The sequence below is a fragment of the Chelonia mydas genome, chromosome 1 (assembly GCF_015237465.2).
Source record: "Chelonia mydas isolate rCheMyd1 chromosome 1, rCheMyd1.pri.v2, whole genome shotgun sequence".
NCBI lineage: Eukaryota > Metazoa > Chordata > Testudines > Cheloniidae > Chelonia > Chelonia mydas.
Window position 1 is genome coordinate 331,499,505 of NC_057849.1, and position 27,032 is coordinate 331,526,536.

The 27,032-nt window shown below is 46.3% G+C and overlaps 1 protein-coding gene and 1 long non-coding RNA gene across 4 annotated transcripts; both read right to left on the reverse strand.

Moving 5' to 3' along the window:
* Positions 1 to 29: 29 nt before the first annotated feature.
* TMEM243 (transmembrane protein 243) lies at positions 30 to 27,032 on the reverse strand. Of its 3 annotated transcripts, none has more exons than XM_007060918.4 (5): positions 26,914 to 27,032; positions 25,596 to 25,906; positions 3,873 to 3,923; positions 2,051 to 2,155; positions 30 to 392 (listed from the first exon to the last, which is right to left on the reverse strand). In XM_007060918.4, exons 2-5 carry the CDS (start codon positions 25,671 to 25,673, stop codon positions 270 to 272), a joined length of 357 nt encoding a protein of 118 aa, XP_007060980.1. In that variant the 5' UTR covers positions 25,674 to 25,906; positions 26,914 to 27,032; the 3' UTR covers positions 30 to 269. The 3 variants fall into 3 exon arrangements, with proteins under 3 accessions (XP_007060980.1, XP_043408539.1, XP_043408534.1); XM_043552604.1 differs by lacking the exon at positions 26,914 to 27,032 and adding an exon at positions 26,144 to 26,494; XM_043552599.1 differs by lacking the exon at positions 26,914 to 27,032 and adding an exon at positions 26,112 to 26,494.
* Positions 4,899 to 16,510, reverse strand: LOC122466786. The gene is made up of 4 exons (XR_006292603.1): positions 16,497 to 16,510; positions 12,777 to 12,783; positions 5,667 to 5,675; positions 4,899 to 5,134 (listed from the first exon to the last, which is right to left on the reverse strand). It is a non-coding gene; the product is annotated as an uncharacterized LOC122466786 (long non-coding RNA).

A 27,032-nucleotide genomic window follows, 5' to 3' on the forward strand; every position in this document is an offset into this window, starting at 1 on the left:
TAAAAAAATGCCGTTTTTTCCAAAATGAAAAAGCTTGTGCCCTTCTGAAACATCAGTATAGTTGGAATGTGCATTAAGTGCAAAGTTAGCTCTTAAATAAAAGCAAAGTGTCATGTCCTATGGCAATAATTCTTCCCAACACGAGGGACTTTAGATATACATTTACATGAAAATCATGTACTGATTATCCCTGAACAACCCATTTCTTCATCCCTGTCCAGTTGATTATCCCCTTTGTTTCTAGGGTGGAGCTAAGAACAGTCTCGCAATCATTTACCCACTTCATGGAAGTACAGGTTGGCACATATACATAACATGACAATAGAAAATAAGATATAGTAAATTAGATTCCTAAACTTAGGTTCCAAGTCTCCTTGTCGATACCAGTAGATCTAGAAAGGAGAGAGTGATTTTGCATTAGAAATAAAGTCAGGTATTTATATGTAAGATAAACAAACCGTCTATAGTTCAGAGCAACAGTAAGTAACTGGGTGAAACTAAGAACTGCGAGGGTTTTATTTAACATCACCCCCTTTAAATTGGACTAAGGAGGAGAGAGCAGTTAATATAGGGAAACCTCACGGAAAACTAAGCACTAAGAAAAACCACCCACGTTTCTCTCTCAGCATTCTTGTGGAATGCACTTCCACATTGCAGGGAGATACTAACCACTCATGTATTGCCTGCCAGTATCACAGTCTGCTTACTTACCGTTCCTATAGACTTAAGACAGTTTAATTTTGAGAAATGTTAATTATGCAAGCGACAAGATGGGTGAGCTTGCTTTGCAAACTGTAAGGCCTGGTCCACACTAGAAAATTAGGTCAGTTTAACTATGGTGGTTGGGGTGTGAGAAATCCACACCCCTGAGCCATGTAGTTAAACAGACCTAAGTCCTTGCAAAGGCAGCAATAGGTTGACGGCAGAATTCTTCTGTCTGCCTACCTACCCCACCGCCTCTCAAGGAGGTGGAATTACCTATGCTGACAAAAGGGATTCTCCTGTCAGCATGGGTAGTGTCTATACTTAAGCACTACAGCAGTGCAGTTGTAGCATTTTAAGTGTAGACAAGCCCATAGATACAGAAGTGTCAATAGGCCATTAACATTTAAAGTGGAGTTGTTATTTCAATGGTTGTTTGAAAGCTAGGAAATTCACAGTTAAACAAATTTAAAAGAGTCAAATTTAAAAGAGAAAAATCCCAGTAATGAATGCCAGAAAGTTTTTACATACTTGAGATCACAACTTTAACTCTGCTTGCCTCGCTTTCCTGTGGCAGCTCCCACCAGTACAGAAGTTAAGTCTTGCCTGTTGTGTATGAAGACACACCATAGCTAGGGGGTCTACAAAATTCACAGACGTGAAAATAGTGTCATGGTCCATGAAATACGATCTCTGGCTGCCCAGCTCTGAAGGCAGAGCAGAGAGCAGGGGCTGCTGCCAGCAGCAGCACAGAAGTAAGGGTGGCAATCCCATGACCGCCTTTGGGTCAAGGCCCCCAGTTTGACAAACGCTATGGAGAAATCACACTCTTCAATGTAAGTCATGGCATAAATAACAAAATTTCGAGATGTGTAACACTCCATGAAATCTACTTATACTGTGACCAACCTGTGAAAAATGTGTGATTTCTCCATGATTTAAGTAAACCCCTAACCATAGCATGGTCTTTTGTTGTAGGATGTGACCTGTACACTCTATGTAGCAGGTGCATAGACAAGCCTATTGTGACTGTGTTAAATATTGGGATGTTGTGGCCTGGATGCTCAGGAGTGGACAATAGGATCACAGAAATTAGAACAGAAGATATTTGATAGAAAGTCTATCCCTCTGCACTAGCAGAATAAAGTCTGAACATAAGATATCTACCTTTGACCAATATCCAGTGCCTCACCAGATTTCAAGTGCACACATGTACTATAATCTTACAGCTGCCCTACTTAGAGGGTAGGTGTAGCTAGTTCACTACTGTATTATGGAAAACAAAGGATCTATTATTACATAAAATACAATTCTGTGTATATTTCACAATAAAAGTAGGAATACTTACAAGTATGCCAGCAGAAACACTACACAAGGAGATGCAGAAAGCAAAAAATATATTCACTGGTTTTGGAGGTAGTTGAGGAAAGATAAAAGCACTGATCAGAGTGACCTGTACAGAGAAATACAGAGAGATGAAATTTTTTCATAGTGTCAAAAAAAAAAAAAAAAAAAAAACACCACACACACATCCACACCCACTCAGGGAAGCAGAGTTATGAAGTGACCAAGGAAACAGTTTAGGATTCCACTTTGGGTGTGTCTCACCCACCCACGCTGGCAAGAGGCATGAGAGAGGTGGGGGTATGAGAGGATGGAAAGGACTAGGGACATAGTTGTTTAAAAATTAAACATTAAGTACCTCTAACCACATAGGCACAATCCTTAGTAATTGTACAATAGTTCCCTTCCAGTGGCCCAATACAATCCTCATGTCCATGTAGAAGGACAGATGGAAGTGGAAAATTCAAGGGTCACACACACAGAAACTTAAGGGAGAAAAAGCCATCTAGAACTTATGTATTAACCAGAATAGTGCTCCTTCTGGCAGTCCTGAAAGCTATCCTGCTCCCAGAGGACACTAACCATCCCTCATGGATGCTGGTCTTGCAAAATTATCTTGTACCTTGTCACCTTAAGGACCAGGTCCTACATAACTGGGTTTAATTTTGAAGGCCAGTCAAAAAGTTCCAACTAGCTATATAGCATGTGGCTAGCCAAACGGCAAGCCAACTAAACCAAAAAAGTACTGCAGCAGTGTGTCTTACTCTTTGCAGCAGCTAATTTACTTCCGAGGTTCTGGTCATAATTTACAAACATGTAAATGGTCCCCAGCTATCTTCCAACTTCCTCACCTATGCTCCATCCCAGCATTATTGCTTGGGAGGGATGTTTCAGCTACATGTCTTCTAAGGCAGGGATCGGCAACCTTTGGCATGCGGCCCGTCAGCGAAATCCACTGGCGGGCCGGGACGGTTTGTTTACCTATAGCATCCGCAGGTTCGGCCAATCGCTGGCGGGCCAGGACGGTTTGTTTACCTGCAGCGTCCGCAGGTTCGGCCGATTGCAGCCCCCATTGGCCTGGAACAGCGAACCATGGCCAGTGGGAGCTGCGATCGGCCAAACCTGCGGATGCTGCAGGTAAACAAACCGTCCTGGCCCACCAGCGGATTTCCCTGACGGGCCGCGTGCCAAAGGTTGCCGATCCCTGCTCTAAGGTGAAGCTCAAGGAGTTGTGAGGCCGGAGGTTCTCTGTGACGGGCTTGGCATTTTATCCCGGGGTTGTTCAAGGATTCTCTTTCTCTGGACTTTCCAATAACAGGCTGGATTCCCTGAATATTCAGACGCTACCCATCATGTTGGCTCTCAAAGGCAGGAGAGTCAGCAGCTACCATCACAGATCATGGAGTAGACTCCTCATTTTTGTGAAAGCATTTGGTTCTTTCAAGAGCTGGAGGAAAGCACAGTGAGATAGCACAGCAATGGGCACCTCAAACACATGTAAAAATTTCACCCAGCACTAGGCAGTGCTGCTGAAGAGTTCCTTTCTCCCGTGGATTTGGGGAAACTCTATTACTTGTTTTAAAAAGGACTCCGTTCCTGTGAAGCGGCAGCAGAAAATAAAACTGCCAAAAGAAAATGGCATTCTCCCTTCCCTAAAGGCAAAGGGTCTCAAATTACTAGCAAGCCAGTGTGCAAAGGATGGAAGCACTTGGGGCTAAAACCTGCGCCCATTCAGGTCAGTGGAAGTTTTGCCATTAAACTTCAACAGAATCAGGATTTGAAGCATAGAAAGCAAAGAAATGCAGTTTGGGAAGGTGAATACTTACTATTAGCAGCAAGGATGTTAAGCTACCAACAGCTAAGTTGATGATTCTATCCTGGAAGAAGGAAGAAAAGGAGAAAGTAACACACTTGGTTATCTGATTTATCATCCTAACATTTGATTAATGTGTTTATTACAGTAATATGTAGAGGCCCGGGTGCCATTGTACTATGCACTGTACATACACGCAGTGTTTGAGGGTCTCAGCCCCCCAGAAGCTTACAATTTAAGTAGAAAAGACAAGCCAATTTTTTTATATTCCATCCTTCATCTATATGCAGTTCTACTTTGAAATGTAACTACATCTCACTGGCAATCTTCCACTGTGTATTGAAGTCAGCAAATCTTGCTCTCAATGACAAAAACAAGCTTCTACTCCTTTCAACTCCTATAAGCCCGGCAGAGCCAACACCATTCTGAATGAGAGAGCTGGAGTCTGTTTCCTGTGCATTAACAGTGGATTTTTAATTTTTTTTAAACCACCACTTTCCTGTGTTACCGGACCCTCACACCTGAATAAACCCACTAAAATAGCGGGATTGCACAGGGCTCTCACACACGCATCATTTAACCTGCAGAAGCTTTATTACTAGCAATGATGGAGGAGAGAACCCAGATTGAGACAGGTCTTAGGTCAAGTTTGTAGGGCTCGGGGAGGACCACCTACCATCTTTGTACTTTGAAACCAAGTGAGATCTGTTCCCCAAGTTAGACACCTACATGACTTGGTGGTGTTGGGGGACTTCAACTACTCAGACATCTGTTGGGAAAATAACACAGCAGGGCACAGATTATCCAACAAGTTCTTGGAATGTATTGGAGACAATTTTTTATTTCAGAAGGTGGAGACAGCTACTAGGGGAGAGGCTGTTCTAGATTTCATTTTGACAAATTGGGAAGAACTGGTTGAGAATTTGAAAGTGGAAGGCAGCTTGGGTGAAAGTGATCATGAAATGGTAGAGTTCATGATTTTAAGGCAAAGGTTCTCAAACTGATCCGCGGACCACCAGTGGTCTGCAAGCTCTATTCAGGGGGTCCGCGGATAGTTCCCTCTAAGGTGCGTGCCTGGGTGGCCGCACATGAGAGAATGAAGGGCCACCCACCTAATTAGTGGAGCTGCACAGGCGTGGCTCCACTAATTAGGTGCCTGGGCCCTGGAGAAGAGGCACATGTAAGGTGAGTGGTGGCCTTGCGGGGAATAGGGGGTAGGTGGGAGGGGGCAGTGGGGTGAGAAGAGGGAGTGGGGGGAATTTGGTACGTGCAGGGCTGCGGTGGCCAGAGAAAGGAGGTGACTTTCCCCAGCTCCAGCGCTGCAGCTGCCAGGGAGAGACGGCCCTCCTTCCCAGCCCCAGCTCGGGGGCTGCTGCGGCAGGGGAGAGAGAGCACATCCATTGCATTAGAAAAGTAAGACTAGACTACTGATATTAAAAAAGAAGTTGTGTGCTTTTATTTGTAGAACAAAAAAACATTAATTACTAAGTCTTTTTGTTAATAGCACTTTTATCCAAAGCGCTTTACACTAGTTAGCTAACAGTAAAAACAACATTTGGAAAGATCACTAAGTGGTCCACCAAGACCCTCCGCAATTTTCAAGTGGTCAGCTGAAAAAAAAGTTTGAGAACCACTGTTCTAAGGAATGGTAGGAGGGAGAACAGCAAAAGAAAGACAGTGGATTTCAAGAAGGCAGACTTTAGCAAACTCAGGGAGTTGGTAGATAATATCTTATGGGAAGCAAGTCTAAAGGGAAAAACAATTGAAGACTGTTGGCAGTTTTTCAGAGAGACATTATTAAGGGCACAAGAGCAAACTACCCCACTGCGTAGGAAAGATAGGAAGTCTGGCAAGAGACCACCCTGGCTTAGCCAGGAGATCTTCAATGATCTAAAAATCAAGAGAGTCCTATAAAAAGTGGAAACTAGGTCAAATTACAAAGGATGAATATAAACAAACAACACAAGTATGTAGGGACAAAATTAGAAAGGCCAAGACGCCAAACGAGATCAAACTAGCTAAAGACATAAAGGGTAACAAGAAAACATTCTACAAATACATTAGAAGCAAGAGGAAAACCAAGGACAGGGTAGGCCTCAATGGGGGCGGGGGGGGGGGGGGGGGGAAGAGAACAATAACAGAAAATGTGGAAATGGCAAAGGTGCTTAATGACTTCTTTGTTTCGGTTTTCACCAAGAAGATCGGTGGTGATTGGATGCCTAACATAGTGAATGCCAGAGAAAATGAAGTAGGATCAAAGGCTAAAATAGGGAAAGAACAAGTTAAAAATTACTTAGACAAGTTAGATGTCTTCAAGTCACCAGGGCCTGATTAAATGCATCCTAGAATATTCAAGGAGCTGACTGAGGAGATATCTGAGCCATTAGGGATTATCTTTGAAAAGTCATGGAAAACGGGAGAGATTTCAGAAGACTGGGAAAGGGCAAATATAGTGCCAATCTATAGAAAGGGAAATAAGAACAACCCAGGGAATTACAGACCGGTGATCTTAATGTCTCTACCCGGAAAGATAATGGAGCAAATAATTAGGCAATCAATTTGCAAACATCTAGAAGATAATAAGGTGATAAGTAACAGTAAGCATGGATTTGTAAAGAACAAATCATGTCAAACCAACCTGATACCCTGTCAGAGAAAGCTAACAAGCCTTGTGAATGGGGGGGAAGCGGCAGACATGGTATATCGTGACTTTAGTAAAGCTTTTGATACTGTCTCCCATGACTGTCTCATAAACAAACTAAGGAAATGCAACCTAGATGGAGCTACTATAAGGTGGCTGCAAAACTGGTTGGAAAACCGCTCCCAGTGAGTAGTTATGAGTCATGCTGGAAGGGCATAATGAGTGGGTTCCCGCAGGGATCAGTTCAGGGTCCAGTTCTGTTCAATATCTTCATAAATGATTCAGATAATGGCATACATAGTACACTTATAAAGTTTGTGGACGATAGCTAGCTGGGAAGGGTTGCAAGTGCTTTGGAGAATAGGATTAAAATTCAAAATGATCTGGACAAATTGGAGAAATGGTCCGAAGTAAATAGGATTAAATTCAATAAGAACAAATGAAAAGTACTCCATTTAGGAATGAACAATCAGTTGCACACATACAAAATTGGAAATTACTATCTAGGAAGGAGTGCTGCGGAAAGGGATCTGGGGGTCATAGTGGACCACAAGCTAAATATAGTCAACAGTGTAACACTTGCAAAAAAATAAAAAAAGAAAAAGAAAAAAAAAGTGAACATCATTCTGGGATGTATTAGCAGGAGTGTTGTAAGCAAGACACAAGAAGTAATTCTTCCACTCTATTCCACTCTGATTAGACCTCAACTGGAGTATTGTGATCAGTTCTGCAAGCCACATTTCAGGAAAGATGTGGATAAATTGGAGAAAGTCCAGAGAAGAGCAACAAAAATTATTAAAGGTCTAGAAAACATGACCTATGAGGGAAGATTGAAAAAATTGGGTTTGTTTAGTCTGGAAAAGAGATGACAGAGGGGACATGACAACAATTTTCAAGTACGTAAAAGGTTGTTACAAGGAGGAGGCAGAAGAATTGTTCTTCTTAACTCTGAGGACAGGACAAGAAGCAATGGGCTTAAATTGCAGCAAGGGAGGTATAGGATGGACATTAGGAAAAAACATCCTAACTGTCAGGGTGGTTAAGCACTGGAATAAATTGTCTAGGGAAGTTGTAGAATCTCCATCATTGGAGATTTTTAAGAGCAGGTTGGAGAAACACCTGTCAGGAATGGTCTACATAATACTTAGTCCTGCCATGAGTGCAGGGGACTTTTGATGTCCTCTTGAGGTCCCTTCCAGTCCTATGATTCTATGAGAGACACATCAGATTAGAATAACACTTCAAAATGGGGTGGGGGGGAGGAGAAAGACAACATACAGAACTGCAATATGCAAATCATTAACAGGATAAATGTTTAATCTAAAGAGTTCCATAGAGGAACAGGAGGTTTGTTTGTTTTTAAATCTGCCAGGACCTGCGTCAGCTGATTCTAGAACTCAGAGCAGCACAGGGGGACAGCTCCCTGTAGTTTAAGAGGTTACAGCTCCCTTCCCTGCTGTCAGCAACATTTGAAAGGTCATTGAAACTCTGCCTTGGTCAACACTAGGAGTTGAGGTCAAATTTACCAGTATTAAATCGATTTAACCCTGCACCCGTCCACACGACGAAGCCCTTTTTTTCGACTTAAAGAGCTCTTAAAATCGATTTCCTTACTCCACTCCTGACAAGGGGATTAGCGCTGAAATCGGCCTTGCTGAGGCAAATTTGGGGTACTGTGGATGCAATTAGACAGTAAAGGCCTCTGGGAGCTATCCCAGAGTGCTCCATTGTGACCACTCTGGACAGCGCTCTCAACTCAGATGCACTGGCCAGGTAGTCAGGAAAAGGCCTGCGAACTTCTGAATTTCAATTTCCTGTTTGGCCAGCGTGGCAAGCTGCAGGCGAGTGCAGAGCTCATCAGCAGAGGTGACCATGATGGAGTCCCAGAATCGCAAAAGAGCTCCAGCATGAACTGAATGGGAGGTATGGGATCTGATCGCTGTATGGGGAGAGGAATCCGTGCTATCAGAACTCCGTTCCAGTTCTCGAAATGCCAAAACATTTGTCAAAAATCTCCCAGGGCAAGAAGGACAGAGGCCGGAACAGCAACCTGAAGCAGTGCCGCATGAAACTTAAGGAGCTGAGGCAAGCCTACCAGAAAATCAGAGAGCCAAACGGCCGCTCCGGGTCAGAGCGCCAAACATGCCATTTCTATGATGAGCTGTATGCCATTTTAGGGGGTTCAGCCACCACTACCCCAGCCATGTTGTTTGACTTCTTCAATGGAGATGGAGGCAACACGGAAGCAGGTTTTGGGGACGAGGAGGATGATGATGATGAGGTTGTAGATAGCTCACAGCAAGCAAGCGGAGAAAACGGTTTTCCCGACAGCCAGGAACTGTTTCTCATCCTGGACCTGAAGCCAGTACCCTCCGAACCCACCCAAGGCTCCCTCCCGGACCCGCCAGGTGAAGAAGGGACCTCTGGTGAGTGTACCTTTTAAAATAGTATACATGGTTTAAAAGCAAGCATGTTTAATGATTCATTTGCCCTGGCATTTGCTGCTCTCCTGGGTATACTCCCAAAGCCTTTGCAAAAGGTTTCTGGGGAGGGCAGCCTTATTCCGTCTACCATGGTAGGACACTTTACAACTCCAGGCCAGTAGCACATACTCGGGAATCATTGTAGAACAAAGCATTGCAGTGTATGTTTGCTAGCGTTCAAACAACATCCGTTCTTTATCTCTCGGTGTTTTCCTCAGAAGAGTGATATTCATGGTCACCTGGTTGAAATAGGGTGCTTTTCTTAAGGGACATTCAGAGGTGCCCGTTCCTGCTGGGTTGTTTGCCTGTGGCTGAACAGAAATGTTCCCTGCTGTTAGCCACGGGGAGGGGGGAGGGGTTAGCCACATGGTGGGGGGAAGGCAAAATGCGACCTTGGAACGAAAGCACATGTGCTATGTATGTAATGTTAACAGCAAGGTTTACCGTGAAAGAGTGTACCCATCGTTCTATAAAATGTGTCTTTTTAAATACCACTGTCCCTTTTTTTTTTCCTCCACCAGTTGCATGTGTTTCAAGGATCACAGGATTTTCTCCTTCCCAGAGGCTAGTGAAGATTAGAAGGTGGAAAAAAAATGCACTCGCGATGAAATGTTCTCCGAGCTCATGCTGTCCTCCCACACTGACAGAGCACAGACGAATGCGGGGAGGCAGACAATGTCAGAGTGCAGGAAAGCACAAAATGATCAGGAGGGGAGGTGGCGGGCTGAAGAGAGTAAGTGGCAGGCTGAGGAGAGGGCTGAAGCTGAAAGGTGGCGGCAGCGTGACGAGAGGAGGCAGGATCGATCCTCTAGCAGCCTCAGGATTGAAACTAATATGCTCCAGCGTATGGTTGAGCTGCAGGAAAGGCAGCTGGAGCACAGACCGCCGCTACAGCCCCTGTGTAATCAACCTCCCTCCTCCCCAAGTTCCATAGCCTCCTTACCCAGACGCCCAAGAACGTGGTAGGGGGGCCTCCAGCCACCCAGCCACTCCACCCCAGAGGATTGCCCAAGCAACAGAAGGCTGGCATTCAATAAGTTTTAGAGTGCTGTGTGGCCTTGTCCTTCCCTCCTCCACCACCCCTCCCGGTGCTTCTCTCCTCCACCACCCCTCCCAGGCTACCTTGGCAGTTATCCCCCTGTTTGTGTGACGAATTAATAAAGAATGCATGAATGTGAAGCAACAATGACTTTATTGCCTCTGCAAGCGCAGATCGAAGGGAGGAGAGGAGGGTGGTTAGCTGACAGGGAAGTAGAGTGAACCAAGGGGTCGGGGGTTTCATCAAGGAGAAACAAAAATAGAACTTTCACACCGTAGCCTGGCCAGTCATGAAACTGGTTTTCAAAGCTTCTCTGATGCGCACCGCGCCCTCCTGTACTCTAACCGCCCTGGTGTCTGGCTGCGCGTAACCAGCAGCCAGGCGATTTGCCTCAACCTCCTACCCCGCCATAAACATCTTTCCCCCTTACTCTCACAGATATTGTGGAGCATACAGCAAGCAGTAATAACAATGGGAATATTGGTTTTGCTGAGGTCTAACTGAGTCAGTAAACTGCGTCAGCGCGCTTTTAAACGTCCAAATGCACATTCTACCACCATTCTGCACTTGCTCAGCCTGTAGTTGAATAGCTCCTGACTACTGTCCAGGCTGCCTGTGTACGGCTTCATGAGCCATGGCATTAAGGGGTAGGCTGGGTCCCCAAGGATAACTATAGGCATTTCAACATCCCCAACAGTTATTTTCTGGTGTGGGAATAAAGTCCCTTCCTGCAGCTTTTGAAACAGACCAGAGTTCCTGGAGATGCGAGCGTCATGTACCTTTCCCAGCCATCCCACGTTGATGTTGGGGAAACGTCCCTTGTGATCCACCAGTGCTTGCAGCACTATTGAGAAGTACCCCTTGCGGTTTATGTACTTGCCGGCTTGGTCCTCCGGTGCCAAGATAGGGATATGGGTTCCTATATCGTCTATGGCCCCACCACAGTTATGGAATCCCATTGCAGCAGAGCCATCCACTATGACCTACACATTTCCCAGGGTCACTACCCTTGATATCAGCAGATCTTTGATTGCGTTGGCTACTTGCATCACAGCAGCCCCCACAGTAGATTTGCCCATTCCAAATTGATTCCCAACTGACCGGTAGCTGTCTGGCGTTGCAAGCTTCCACAGGGCTATTACCACTCGCTTCTCAGCTGTGAGGGCTGCTCTCACCTTGGTATTCATGCGCTTCAGGGCAGGGGAAAGCAAGTCACAAAGTTCCATGGAAGTGCCATTACGCATGTGAAAGTTTCGCAGCCACTGGGAATCGTCCCAGACCTGCAACACTATGCGGTCCCACCAGTCTGTGCTAGTTTCCCGGGCCCAGGATCGGCCTTCCACCACATGAACCTGCCCCATTAGCACCATGATGCCCACATTGCCAGGGCCCGTGCTTTGAGAGAAGTCTGTGTCCATGTCCTCATCACTCTCGTCACCGCGCTGATGTTGCCTACTCGCCCGGTTTCGCTTTGCCAGGTTCTGGTGCTGCATATACTGCTGGATAATGCGCGTGGTGTTTAATATGCTCCTGATTGCCAAAGTGATCTGAGCGGGCTCCATGCTTGCCGTGGTATGGCGTCTGCACAGAAAAAAGGCACAGAACGATTGTCTGCCATTGCTCTGACGGAGCGGGGGCGACTGACGACATGGCTTACAGGGTTGGCTTACAGGGAATTAAAATCAACAAAGGGGGTGGCTTTACATCAAGGAGAAACAAAAACAACTGTCACACAGAATGGCCCCCTCAAGGATTGAACTCAAAACCCTAGGTTTAGCAGGCCAATGCTCAACCCACTGAGCTATCCCTCCCTCTGGTATTTTAGGCAAGACTGAATCTCCATTAAAGTTTTCAAGGTGCCCCTGACAGATCTCACCAAAACGATTGTCGGCCGTTGATTTCATGGACGGAGGGACGGGAGAGCGAATGAATACAAAACAAATCTGGTCTATTTCTTGTTTTGATCCACTCCATCTCTCTTTTACATCTTTGCCTGGCAGCAGACGGTGAAGTAGGACTGCAAGCCATCCACATCTCCTGGCTGCCCAGCAGAAGATGGTGCAATAGGACTGCTAGCCATCCTCATCTCCTGTCTGCTCACCATAAGATGGTACAATAGGACTGCCTGCAGGACTGAAGAGAATGACCTGGTCGAGTCACTCCTAATTTAGTCCCTGCACCCACGTCTACCCAGGCGCTCCTGACTGACCTTACTGAGGCGGCCAGAAGCACCTTGGACATGATGAGGATGGTTTTCAGGCCTATTGCACCATCTGCTGCCACAAGGCAATGGGTTGCTGCTGCTGTGCAGCAATGCAGTACCACGTCTGCCAGCACCCAGGAGACATATGGGGACAGTGAGCTGAGCGGGCTCCATGCTTGCCGTAGTATGGCGTCTGCACAGGTAACTCAGGAAAAAAGGCGCGAAACGATTGTCTGCTGTTGCTTTCACAGAGGGAGGGAGGGCCTGATGACGTGTATCCAGAACCACCTGCGATAATGTTTTTGCCCCATCAGGCGTTGGGATCTCAACCCAGAATTCCAATGGGCAGCAGAGACTGCGGGAACTCTGGGATAGCTACCCACAGTGCAACACTCCGGAAGTCGATGCTAGCCTCGGTACTGTGGAAGCACTCTGCCGAGTTAATGCAGTTAGAGCATTTTGTGTGGGGACACACATAATCGACTATATAAAAACGATTTCTAAAAAAACGACTTCTATAAATTTGACCTAATTTTGTAGTGTAGACGTACCCTCTGACTTCAGGTCTTGGCTAATTGATTCCTTGTCCATTGTTTGCTTCCACATGCATTTGGCATTTCAGTCTGCGCAAAAAACAAAGAAAAATGGAGTGGTGTTCTACCCTCTCCCCTTCTGTAGAATGAGGGGATGTTAAAGTAGCCCCTACTCTAGTTAAATATAACTAAAAGAAAATAGAATGGCTGGGGGGTATTGCGGCCTTAGACCTGCTATCGCTGTATCAGGGAGTCTAGCTGAGTGTGTGTGTGAGACTGACAGGAACACTTCTGAATTAAAGCAGCACTGCCGTGAAGCATCCAGTAGAAGTTGGTCACCAGGACCTCATGCAAGTCTTAGCCAAAAAAGTTTACGTGCCTCACTAGCTGTTCAGAATATCAAATGCCAGGGTGTGAAGCAGCATAGAACCAGCTTGTGGCACTAGGTTGGTACCAGCTGAGGGAAAGCTGAGTCAATTTATAAACCAAAAACCCATCTCAATGTGACTGGAATGTAAAGTAATGCAGGATTGCCTTGGTGGCTGCAGGCTGCAGACTATCAAACTCATCACCACCACTTGCAGCAGTACCTACATTGTCCTGACATGACATATATCCAGCCACTGATCCTGCGTACAAAATCCCAGTCTAAAAAAAGGTGCTTGTTTTAGAGGAAGCTTACCATCTCTCCCTCCACTTTCCCATTAAGCACCCAGACCTCCCTCTGAGCTGCTAAGCTCTTCCACTATGTCCCAACCGGATCTTCTCTGCCAGCACCCTGACTGGTTTTCAGATCCCCCACCATTTACAACGGAACCAGGATTCTAAAGATTAACACCCACATGGACACTTTTGTAACTATGTCTATTCCATGTCCATACAGGATCGAAGTGGAGCAGTGACCTGTGGTTACACCATTACAGCTACCAGACCATACAGAAGCCGAAGGTATCTGGAACGCTCGGCTCCTAGGGGAGCACAGTGTAGAACACCAAAAGCGATGCAAAAGGCCACCTTGACTTCACAGGCTGTTGTCAGGGCCCAGAGCAGGCGTAAGCTCTACACAGCTGCTGTCACCTGTCACAGTATTAAGTGGGGATCTGTGTAGACCTAAATCAGAAGCATGCCACTTGCTTTGCACATGGGGCTATTTTGTCCCCCTTTCCCACCCGTATCTCACTCACACTCTTCATCTCTGGGCACAGGCAAAAGCATTCATCACCTACTGAAGACAGTGTTTTAAATTGATGACTGCTTTCTCCTGGTGATGATTTTTTTTTTAATATAGGTTTTTAAAGTAAAAGGTGAGAAAAAGTGAAAGCCACTATTTTTGTGGGGCTTTCAAGAAACAAAATTTTGTCCAAGAAACTATTCTCAATTCTGCCAACGTGTCATTGGGAGGGCAGGGGGAAGGGGAGGGAGGCACTAAGGAGGGGAGGGTATGGTGTATTCTGAGCTTAAGTGGTCGTCAACAAAAGGGGACAGGTGCAGCCATTTCAACCAGCTTTCAAAATAAGCTGACCCATTTGCCTAAATAGAAAAGGATGCTCCTGGTAGAATGTGCAGGAGAGTGGTTGTGGGAAGAAGGGTTGGAGAGAAAGTTAATGTTTCTACTCCCAGAAATGTACAACTGCAACTGCAACTTGTGTTACTTGAAGGTACTTTCAGCCATTCCAAGATTCACATTCATGGTGCCCCTTTATGACTAAAGGAAAAGCCCAGAAAGGATAGTCATTTGTATCAAAGCAGCACGTACAAATCCCGTAAGAGATTGGGGCCCCATTGTGCCGGGGCCATACAAAAACATTGTGAGAGACAGTCCCTGCCCCAAGGAGTTGACAATCTAAACAAACAAGACAAGACAAAGGCCGGGGGGTGGGGGGGGGGGGAAGAGAGCAACTCGCCCAACAACAACACAACAGGTCAGCAGCAGAGTCAGGAATAGAACCCAGGTCTCTCTACTCCCAGTCCAGTGTCACAGCCATGGGGCCACACTGCCTCCTGGAATTACATTTTAGGTGCTAACCCAGGATGTGTGAACACACCGTGGAGAGCAAGAGGGAGCAGGGGAATGCCCTTCATTCACTGAGCCAAGGGCACCTCGAGTTTCAGTGATGACAACCCTTTGGAAAGTTGGGGACTAGAGAAAAGAACAAGAAAAATGGCAGTTTTCCCACAAACAAGCGTTTCTGATCCAAGGCAGAATTCAGTTTAATTTACATAAGACTGGCCATACTGGGTCAGACCAAAGGTCCATCCAGCCCAGTATCCTGTCTGCCAATAGTGGCCAATGCCAGGTGCCCCAGAGGGAGTGAACCTAACAGGTAATGATCAAGTGATCTCTCTCCTGCCATCCATCTCCACCCTCTGACAAACAGAGGCTAGGGACACCATTCCTTACCCATCCTGGCTAATAGCCATTAATTGACTTAACCTCCATGAATTTATCCAGTTCTCTTTTAAACCCTGTTATAGTCCTAGCCTTCACAACCTCCTCAGGCAAGGAGTTCCACAGGTTGACTGTGCGCTGAGTGAAGAAGAACTTCCTTTTATTTGTTTTAAACCTGATGCCCATTAATTTCATTTGATGGCCTCTAGTTCTTATATTATGGGAACAAGTAAATAACTTTTCCTTATTCACTTTCTCCACACCACTCATGATTTTATAGACCTCTATCATATCCCCCTTTAGTCTCCTCTTTTCCAAGCTGAAAAGTCCAAGCCTCTTTAATCTCTCCTCATATGGGACCTGTTCCAAACCCCTAATCATTTTAGTTGCCCCTTTTCTGAACCTTTTCTAAGGCCAGTGGATATTTTTTGAGATGAGGGGACCACATCTGTACGCACTATTCAAGATGTGGGTGTACCATGAATTTATATAAGGGCAATAAGATATTCTCAGTCTTATTCTCTATCCCTTTTTTAATGATTCCTAACATCCTGTTTGCTTTTTTGACTGCCACTGCACACCGAGTGGACGTCTTCAGAGAACTATCCACGATGACTCCAACATCTTTCTCCTGATTATTGTAGCTAAATTAGCCCCCATCATATTATATGTATAGCTGAGGTTATTTTTTCCAATGTGCATTACTTTACATTTATCCACATTAAATTTCATTTGCCATTTTGTTGCCCAATCACTGAGTTTTGTGAGATCTTTTTTTCAGGGACCATAGCTGAATTTGAACCTAGATGAAAATGGAAACCCTAGACCACTGCAACTTCCCTCTTATGATAGCAGGCAGAACTTTAACTTTCATGTTGAATAGTGCACGAGAGATCAAGACTTTAGAAATTTGGCAGGCATCTACCTGCTCACCAGAGACTGATATGAAAGTCAAGCATCACTCACTTGGGAGGTCCAGAGGCAGTGCCCCAGGGAGAAGGCTAGATCCACTGTCACCCACAGCTAGGCACATTAGCCTGGCTGTCCCAAAGACCAGAGCTCTGGGATTCGCACTAGATGGAACTAACTTTCATGTAGGCCTTTGGCTAGCAGAGGTCTGAAGTGTCAAGCTCCCTCTCCTCCTAGCTGCTGAAAGGGAGAAGGAGCTTTCTGTCATCTCCCCTCCCTTCCTCCAGCATGGATCACTGTTGCCCACAGACAAGGGAACAGCAGTGGTGAAACTGACCAATCTTGTTAGTTTCATTCTGCTACTGCTGTGCAAAGCCAGGAACAGAAGCAATGAGAATGGAGCAGTCTGCAGCCACCAAGGCAATCCTGCATTACTTTACACTCCAGTCACATTGGGATGGGGTTTTGGTTTATAAATTGACTCAAATCCTGCAGCAATTGATGGTTTAGAGGACACACACACACACACACACACCCCTACCTCCTCTAGACCTGGCAAGTGGACTTTTGAAGCCCATTAGACCAGTGCCAATTTATGTTAAACCAGGTAAGACGCATTCAGTTGCTATTCTGTAGTAAAGCAGCAGCATTTCATACCAAGGTTTGAACTTTTCTCAAACCTACATTCGTTAAAAAGCAAGTTCCGACAGAATGTCTTGGCAAAAGACCAAAGGACACAAAGCGGAGGTGGGGGGACATGTTAGGATACATGTCAGTAATGTCTTTTCCTGGAAATAAGGACTCAAATCTTGCCCCTTCCATCCAGCTGAACTCAGAAATGCTTTAATAGGGACACTAAGCTTCAGAGGGGTAACCGTGTTAGTCTGGATCTGTAAAAGCGGCAAAGAGTCCTGTGGCACCTTATTGACTAACAGACGTACTGGAGCATGAGCCTTCGTGGGTGAATACATACGTGGGTGCATGCATCCGACGAAGTGGGTATTCACCCACGAAAGCTCATGCTCCAATAGGTCTGTTAGTCTATAAGGTGCCACAGGACACTTTGCTGCTTTAATAGGGACATTGTCAAGTTTAGATTTTTTTTTTTTTTTAAATAAACTGGCTAATCTAAAACTCAAGTTTCTGATACAGCCCCCTTTAAATAGTATGGACAGGGTTTTTTTGGTAGGTTTTTCCTTTTTTTTAAATTTTACATTTCCCCGCCTCCATGCTGATGTGCAAGGGTCTTTATAAAATGCCATCAGTCCTCCCCTCCACTATGTGCATGCCTGCCATCTCTTCAGTGTCAGCTTTCCTGCTCCGATCATGACTGGCGAACATCCGCTTGCATAGGGGGCCCTGCAAAGTTAAACTGCTTGGGCTTTGGCTTCAGCCCCGGGTGGTGGGGCTCGGGCTTCAGCTTTCTGCCCTGGACCCCAGTGAGTCTAATGCCGGCCCTGTTCTCAGATATATTTTGGCTGACCCCACCCCTCAAAAAACCTGCTTATGGCCCCAGGGGCCCCAACATCCCTGGTTGAGAACCACTGGTCTAGTGCAGGAGTCCTCCATCCTCCCCATATTGGGACACAACTAGGATGACCAGATGTCCCGATTTTATAGGGACAGTCCCGATATTTGGGTCTTTTTCTTATATAGGCTCCTATTACCCCCCACCCCAATTTTTTCACATTTGCTGTCTGGTCACTTTAGACACAACAATTCCTCCCCTTCAGCAAGGTGAGAGTGACTGTGACCCACTGGCGCTTGCATGTAACCTCCTAGCTACAACTCCCCAGCCTAATGCAACAATTGTCAGATCATGGTCTATGGCCTGCAGTGGTCCTTGGGGCACTTGCTGATCAGCAGAGAGCTTGCTGGCTGATAGGACAACGAGTCTCCTTGTCTCCAGCTGCTTTATGGAGAGACACTGAACTTTACTTTCCACACATAAGCAGTTACTGAAGTTGCCACAGGGAAGTTCTGTGATTGCAAATGGGAAGGGAAGTATTCTAGTGGTTAACGCACAGAACTGGGTGATGAAGATCTAGGTTCTAATCCTGCCTCTAGCACAGACATGCAGAGTGACCCTGGGCAGGTCACTTAACTTCTGTGCCATAGTGTCCACATCTATAGATCTGCCCGCACGGTAAGCTCTGCAGGGCAGCGAGAGTCTTTCACTCAGTATGTACAGTGCTATCCACACCTACGGAGCTCAGTGCTAAACGTGCAGCCACCTCTGAGGTAAAACAGCTGCTCTGTTCCAACAGTGCACAGACCTGTAGAAAGATACCCTAACCAATTGAAGCTACAGGGAGATTTTCAATAGGTAGAATAGAGGCGTAATCCAGATTTGAACCTGGCTCACCGTACTCTTGCAGAAGCATGCCAAGGGATCACTGGGGGCCACAAACAGAAACTATTTCATGTCTCTGCTTTTGAGCCACATTGAAGATACTGTTTAAAGCATGAAAAGGGAAAGCCTCTCAAAACAGCAGTAAAAGAACAAGGTCAGGCATCTCAGATTCACACAGTGGGAACTGCTATGAAGCTTTAAAAAAAGAAAACAGAACCCATGTGTCATGTTCACAGCATACACTCGAGAAGCTTGTTTCTCTCTAACAGTCTTGCAGAAAAGTTGCAATGCAACCCTGCTGTATACCTTAGGATTCCGAATGAGAGAACAGAGAGAAAGCAGGCTGCTCACTAAAATAGAAAGGCACAACTCAGCCTGCCTCTAGGCCAGCAGTTCTCAACCCGCGGCCCAATTAGCACACAGCTGCAGCTCAGCTGTGTGCTTAAAAAAAAAAAATACAAAATTTGCTGCTCTGATCTGGAAGGGGGAGGGGCGGCTCAGGGGGAGACAGGGTCTGTCCGCCTGCTGGAGCGTTCCTGCTAGCAGGGGGCTGGGCGAGTGCCACAGGGGGGCAGGATGTGGGAGAGCGGATCTCTGGCCAGGTTTATCGGGTGCGGGGGGAGGCTCTGGGAACTAGGGGTTTGCTGGGATGCTGAAGCACCTCCACGGTTCAGGTGGGGCTCCGTTCCTGGTTCGCCGCTGGGGGTCCGGGTCCCAGCTGCCAGCCCCATGTGGCGATGTCCGGCTACCAAGCCCTGCACCCAGGGCTCCACTCATGGCCCCACTCTCTGGAGGGGTCTCTGGGTGAGGGGCACTGGGCATAAGGGACTATGGGAGGGGCTTTTTGGGGGGGGTGGGGCCCTGTGGTTCTCAACCTGCAGCCCACAATGATAAATAGGTTGAGAACCACTGCTCTAGGCCGGGGGCATCAACCTTCGGCACGCGGTCCATCAGGGTAATCCGGCAGCGACCCGCGGCTTCCTGAAGCTCCCATTGGCCAGGAACAGTGAACCACAGCCACTGGGAGCTGCCGGGCGGGGCCATGCCTGCCGACGGTCAATGTAAACAAAATGTCTCGCGGCCTGCCAGCGGATTACCCTGATGGGCCCCATGCTGAAGGTTGACGCCCTCTGCTCTAGGCTGTCTGCACAACTAACTGCCACTAGATCCAGAGATCCCATGCTTCCATACAGAGTGCAAGCAGGATCAGGAAAAAAAAACCCTGAAATCTAAAGTGACGGTGACAATTTTAACACCATTTTAAACACACCACAATATTAAAATGCAAAATCACGTCATGGTCCTTTCACATGGGCTGGGCTGAAAGAATGGTCATTGGCCAAGATTTTTCAACAGCAGCTAGTAATTTTGGGTACCTAACTGGAGGCTTTACGGGGCCTCATCGTACTCACCATTTTCTTGAAGTCAGGCCCCTTTAAAAGATCTCAGGCACCCAAAATTAGCAGCTGCTTTTGAAAATAAAAATAATAAAAAAAACTTGCCCATTCTGTCTACAGCCAGGGAGTTAAGCAAAGCTTTTCCTTCTGTTTGTGTATCACAGTCTATTCAATCCTAAAATGATGAAATTGCAGGACATTTTCGTGCGTGTGTAATCCATCAGGCTCAGGCACCCATGAGACAGCTGGTCAAAGACTCCAACCCCACATCAGTAACTACAGTAAACGTGAAGTCAGACTGAAAGTTAAAGCAGCAACAAAGCAACAAACAGTCTGCCGGGAACAGTTCTCTAGCTTGTGGCCAGTTTAAGAACTAAATCTAGCTGATTAACCAATTCCATTTCAAGGTCTAAATCCTCAATTCAGGAACGGTATTGGCAATACCTCCCAACATTGTATCAGCCATAAATTTTATTCACACACTTCAACTTTTTGTGCTGTCAAAAAAAAAAAAAAAAAAAGTTCAATAAGATTGGTCCCAAAATCATTCCTGAGGAATTCCACTAGTAACCTCCCTCCGGCCTGACAGTTCACTTTTCAGTATGATCTGTTGCAGTCTCCCCTCCAAGCAGTTCCTTATCCATCTTTCAATTCTCATATTAATCCCCATCTTCTCCAATTTAACTAATAATTTCCCATGTGGAACTGTCTCAAATGCCTTACTGAACTCCAGGTAGATTAAATCTACGGCATTTCCTTGGTCTAAAAATATTAGTTACCTTCTGAAAGGAAGAGATCAGGTTGGTCTGGCACAATCTTTTGTAAAACCACGTTGCATTTTATTCCAAATACTGTTCACCTCTATGTCCTTAACTACTTTCTCTTTCAAAATTTGTTCCAAGGCCTTGCACACACTTGAGGCCAAATTTACAGGCCTGTAGTTTCCCCAATCGCTTTTCCCTCCTTTCTTCAAAATAGGAACTGTATTAGCAATTCTCCAGTCATAGGGTACAACCCCCAAGTTTACAGATTCATTAAAAATCCTTGCTATTGGGCTTGCAATTACATGTGCCAGTTTCAATATTCTTGAATGAAGATTATCTGGGCCCTCCGATTTAGTCCCATTAAGCTGTTTGAGTTTGACTTCCATCTCAGATACGGTAATTTCTACTTCCATATCCTCATTCCCATTAGTCATCCTGCCACTACCCCTAAATTCTTCATTAACCTTATGAAAAACTGAGGCAGAGCATTTGTTTAGGTGTTGGGCTATACCAAGATTATCTTTCATCTCCACCCCATACTTAGTGGTCCCACTTCTTCTTTCTTTATTTTCTTTTTATTTATATGGCCCATTTCAGCTCTGCACAATCTTCCGATGATTCTGTGCCAGAGGAGCAAAATAAATCAGAGTAGGAGAGATCCAGAAATCCAGGTCAGGATGAATCCATGCCAGAAGGGGAGGGATTGGAAAGGGTCATGGTTTTGGCATTCTCCACCAACTAAAGAAAAGGCTGCTAACTACAGGCTTTCACCCAAGAGTACCAGATGCTGTACTTTCAATTAAGAAGTCTGAAGTTATGGTGCCATAATTCAAGCTTAGCCATTTTGTCCTGTACAATGGCCAAGTCCTACCAAACTCTGTTCCAGCAAATGTCAAGGTTTTAAAGAGACACCTGTCATGCCTTGGGGATCCCACAGCATTTTAATAAAGGACTTTGGTACCAGCAGTGCAGGGATCATGTAGGCAGATCCCACAGTTATCACACAACCCATCACAAGACAACTGGTGGGGCTGGAAAGCGAGGGAATGGGAAGTGGGAGAAGAGCAGCACCCTAATTGATATATGGCAAGTAGAGCAGTAGCTAGGCCCGGTCTACCTGATGTCTGCTTGGTGGCCCCTCAGCAGCTCCTGGTGAAAGGTGATCCATTTTATTAATTTCACAGCACATCACCCATGTCGCTGTCAGACTTGAGAGAGGCTGCAGTGTACAGGAACTCCTCACTTAAAGTCGTCCGGGTTAACGTCGTTTCGTTGCTGATCAATTAGGGAACATGCTCGTTTAAAGTTGCACCATGCTCCCTCATAACATTTGGCAGCCGCCTGCTTTGTCCACTGCTTGCAGGAAGAGCAGCCCGTTGCAGCTAGCTGGGGGGGGGCTTGAAACCAGGGTGGGCCAGCAGCCCCCCCAACAGCTCCCCTAAGTTCCGTGTGCGACAGCCACCCAGCAGGCTATCCACTGCCAGCAGTTCAGCTGTCCCTCCCCCCATTGCCGTGTGCTGCTCCTGCCCTCTGCCTTGGAGCCACTCCTGGGAGCCTCCTGCTTGCTGTGTGGAGGTGAGGGGGGAGTGCTAATATCAGAGTGTCCCCCTCCCCCAGCTCCTGTACCTTATGTCCACAGAGCAGGGTGGGGGGGACACCACAGGGCTCTGGACGGAGGGAGCTTGCTGACAGCAGCTGCTGTCTCCACTTGCTGATCTACTTAAAAAGGCAATGTACTTAGAGTGGGGTCAGAGAACTTAAAGGGGCAATGCGCATCTCTCTCACTCGCAGGCACGCACAGAGTGTGTGTCTCTGTCTCTCTCTGCCATGCTGTCTCCCCTCCTTCCATTCGTGCTGCCTTGCAGAGCATGAGGCTACATTAACAACAATGGGTTAACTCTTGAGGGCTCAGACGAGTGCTAGTTCATTTAGCAGTAAGGCATCCCCTGGGAAATATCCCACCCTCTGACTTCACCACCTCAACCCAGCTTCACAATCATCATTGCTGTGTACAGTATTAAATTGTTTGTTTAAAACTTATACTGTGTATGTGTGTGTATATATGTCTTTTGTCTGGGGAAAAAAATTTCCCTGGAACCTCCCCCCCCGCAATTTACATTAATTCTTATGGGGAAATTGGATTCGCTTAACATCATTTCACTTAAAGTAGCATTTTTCAGGAACATAACTACAATGTGAAGTGAGGAGTAATTGTACAGGAATTGAGAAGTATCCCGGTCAATAGTTTGGAAGCCCACTAGTGGGCCTCCCAGGTTTCTCCTGCAGAAGCGACCAGAACACTTCATAAAGCAGCAATGTACGAAACGTAGCTAGGTTTGTAAATTTGGGTACAGTTAGTAAACACAGTTATTTGGAATATAACTATGTCTCTGTAGTTTTCTTATAATCTTAGCGTCATGTAAAGTGTAAGGCAGAGCCAGCGCCCGGAGGTATTCAAGTCTAGACATGGTCCCCCCAGATCAGATATGAGTCATAGTGGAATTTTACCCTGTTTGCTGCCCATATTATATCCATCCTAAGGGTAAAAGATGGACTTCAGTGCTAATAAAAAAAGGAGTGTCGGTGCTATATTCTCACACAGACTTAAAGCACGGGATAGGAAGTTAATGTGGTGTGAAGAGTTTTTAAAAAAAAAACAAAAAAAAAAACCCGGAGGCCCTGATCCTGCAATCGGCTCCACGTGAGCAGAGCCCTGTGCCCAGGTTGAGCTCTTCAATAGGGCTCCGCACCAGGGTTCATTGCCGTGGCCTGCAGGATCACGGCCAAAGCCGGGGAGCTGTTAAACAGCAAATTGTAATAAAAATCCTTTCATTGTCTATTACCCTCCTAGATGAGGAAAAACAGAGCTGAAAGGGACAGATATCTCCTCTTAGATATTCACTGCATATTTACCCCTTACATTTTGGGCACCTCTGAAGTTAGCTTGACTGGCACTTTTTGGTTTCTCCAGGCAATGGAGAAGGCAGAACACAACTAACGCTCTTTCTGGTGCTAAGCTCAAGAGCCCAAAGGGTTATTTTTCCAGGGCTCTCACAAAGTCAGGAGCTGTGTATAATTTTGAATAAATTCACAGCTATCTAGGAGTTCTCAGCTGTCTCTCAGCTGCATGCCATGCCCACTCAGAACTTCGTGGCAGCAACAGGGATCGAACTCAGATCCTCCTGCTCCAGAAGGCCAGGCCCTACCACTTAAGCTACGAGGATAAACCATGAAAGACTAGGTATTCGGCCAAAGTCACTGTACTATAGAGTCATTCTCATGCTCTCTCTGTGGCCCTATGACTGGGTAAGTATTTATCCCTAGTGGAACTGTCACTGGGCCAGAGAGAGAATGACTCTGTAGTCCAGTGGTTAGTACACCCACCAGGCAGAGGGAGACCTGGCATCCAGTCCCCCTACTCCATTTAGTTTCATTTTTTAATCCAGAGTGGAACAACTTCAACAGGAGGGACTGAGGGAGCCCCATATCAGAATAGCCCAGAGGTTAGAGAACTGTCCTCAGAGGATTTGAGCTGTGTTTCCCCCGCGGCTGGAAGCGGGGAAACATTACACCTGGGATGTGGGAGACCCAGGTTAATGCTCTACTCACTGGGCTAGAAGTTACGAAATGGGCACCCCACCTATTGAAGGGGACCCAATCCTGTAGGCAGCCTCTAAACCCATCAACCAGATTGGACCTGGCAAGCAATTTAGGTGTCTAAACACCTATCTTCCCCCAGTGCATGAATCACTCTGCGGCTCTGGACACCAAGAGTGAGGCAGCAGCGTGCAAGCCCAGAAGCAAAAACTTAGGCACAGAGGAAACTTTTACCCTGAAAACTTCGGCACTAAATTTAGCCACCTACAGGGTTCAGGGAGTTTTACGGATTACAGGGGAACCAAAACTGGGATTTAGGCTCCTAAGTATCTTTGCTGATCTGGGGCTTAGTTACTAGCAATATAAATAGCGTTACAAGAAGTTGTTCCTGCCACCTAGCATCCCCCAGGGGTCACGTTCAAAACATTTGACATTCTCCAATTAATCCTCACCAAATCTCTATCAAGTAGGTATCGTCACCATTTCACAGGTGATGAAACTGAGGCAGGGAGGTTGAGCGATTTGCTCAAGAATTAATGCTGCCCTGTTCCAGTCGGCTGCTCAGACCACAATTCACAAATTCATAGTTATCTCAAGAAAAAGGCAGGACGAGAAAAAGAGTCAGGGGACAAATTTCTCCCCATTCCCCCAACGCTTTGAAATAATCCCACTAAACCAGAGAATTCTAGAGTAAATTTGCCATGGCAAAGTATTTTGCCAAGTTGCCATAGCACAAAGACCCCATTATTAGAAGATCCCACAACACTGAGCAACTAACACCATGTGCTAGACATATGCAGTTGGTAGGGTTACCAGATGTCCTGATATTAGGAGCTTTGTCTTATTTACCCAACTATATCCTCCCCCCGCAAAACAAACAAACAAAAAAACAGGGTCATGATTTTTCACCCTTGCTATCTGGTCACCCTTGCAATTGGGCAAGTCACAGCCACATTATACAACACCTCCACTGCATTCACAATCACAGCATTCATTTTCAAGATGACCTTCTGCAAGGCACCCTATCGCAACTGCTGACATGGGACCCTACAAAGGCTCTGAAGAACCCTTCAAATTCTGCAAATAATCCCAGTGGCTCTGTGCCTTTAGATCAAACAACAAAATCTCTATTCAGCCGCCTGCTTTCCAGAGGCCCTAGTACATCTGTGAAGTGCCCCTGTGGGTGTGGAAATACTTCTTGCTAGAGAAAGTTAAACTTTTATTTAAAAAAAAGGGGGTGGGGGGGGTGCAATTAGTGACTACCAAGAGATTGAGTAAGCTACTTATTGCACATGAAAATGCCAAATACTGCTTTCCAACAAACTCTGAGTAGTTTTACCTCTGCTTCAGAAAGGAGCCCTTCATTAGCCAGCTCTTGGAGGGGAAAGGGGGCAGCAGAGATCTCTCCAAAGCAGAATCAGGTCTTACCCTTGCTGAAGTTTCTCCAAAGAGAGGTCTGTTGTCCAGTCCACCCGTGCCATAGGTTCTAGTTGTATAGTCTTCCATTTCCTCCCCAAAATCGGTTGTGTCACTCACAGAGAGAGAGATTATCTCAAAACAAAACCACCCCCGTCTCAAGAGGCCTTAAGCCCATGGCACAGTATGTGTGAGCAAGAGTTATTTATGGAAAATACATCTCTCCTGGCTTTGGGTGCTACATACAACACATGGCTCAGAGCCAAGGATCCAAGCCTCCCCTCCAAGCCTTCGCTTTCTTCTTCATGATCAGAAGCTGCTGCCTGCCAGAGACAAACACAAACGAGAAATATTGGACCTAGGGCAGCCTGGTTGATTTATTATCGTGTAGTTCCCCTAATGGAACTAATCAAGGCTGTTAATAGGGAGACCGTGCCAGGAGTCCTTTTCTCCCCCACCCCCAACAAAAGCTCCATTCTTTTGGAGATCAATTAAACAAAGCTGCCTTTCTGCAACTGCTGCCCCTACCCCACCATCATGGCTCCAAGTTCAAGGCTCACGAGCTGGGGGTTGGCAGAGCGGTGAGTCTTGTGGGAAAGGAAATCTTGCCCCAGCTTCTTTCCCCTCCCACCGGATTCGCTTCTGGTGCTCAACCAAGCAATCAGATTAGACTAGATGCAGGGTATTTATCAGAGAAGGGGGTGCCGAGTATATGCCAAAGGTTAAAACAGAAAATAATGCTTTTCTTCCCCTCTGCTAGAACTTGTTTGCTGGGGGGAGAAGGGGGAGTGATTATATAAAAAAAATCCAACAGAATTTTATAATAAGAGGAAATTAAGTGGTTGATCCACGATTTCTATTCCCCTTCCATTTTAAATCAGGCCGCCACAGCCCGCAATTAACTTTGATTCATGTCCCACTTGCTTCCTCTAGTCTATAGTAAGACACGAGCTCCCCCAAGAATAACCCTTCTTTTCCCGGAGATCTGCAGCGGCCTGAGCAAAAGGGGAGGGAAAAGAGCCCGGCACCAACCCCTTTCCCCACCCCATTCATCCATCCCTTGAAAGATTGATTCGTCTCTTAAGGGAAAACACACAAACGCTGAAGACCAAAAACAAAGCAACCCCGATCAGAGAAACTGAAATACCAGACCCTCCTCTCCTCCTCCTGCCCCGACAGCGAACCCCCGTACATATCCCAAGCGTGAAGCCCACCCCCTTCTACACACAGGGCTGACCCCCCTCTGGGGAACATGTGTGCAAGACGCCACAATAGCTAACGTTCGGAAACAGAACGTTGGCGTTGCTAAGATTCCATCGGTGCTACTTACCCCCGTAGTGTACCCCAGGGAAGCTACAGCAGACACAAGCACCCCCAACCCTGCCCTTCACTGGTTAATATCCTTCCAGGCGCTGTCGCAAACCAGCCCTCCCCTACCTACAATCCAGC

Coding starts and splice junctions, on each gene's coding strand:
- TMEM243 (XM_007060918.4), bottom strand. CDS start 25,673: ATGGAAGACTATACAACTAGAACCTATGGCACGGGTGGACTGGACAAC. Junction 2,156..3,872: donor TAACATCCTTGCTGCTAATA/GTAAGTATTCAC, acceptor TTCTCTGTACAG/GTCACTCTGATCAGTGCTTT. Junction 393..2,050: donor GTGTTTCTGCTGGCATACTT/GTAAGTATTCCT, acceptor TCTCCTTTCTAG/ATCTACTGGTATCGACAAGG.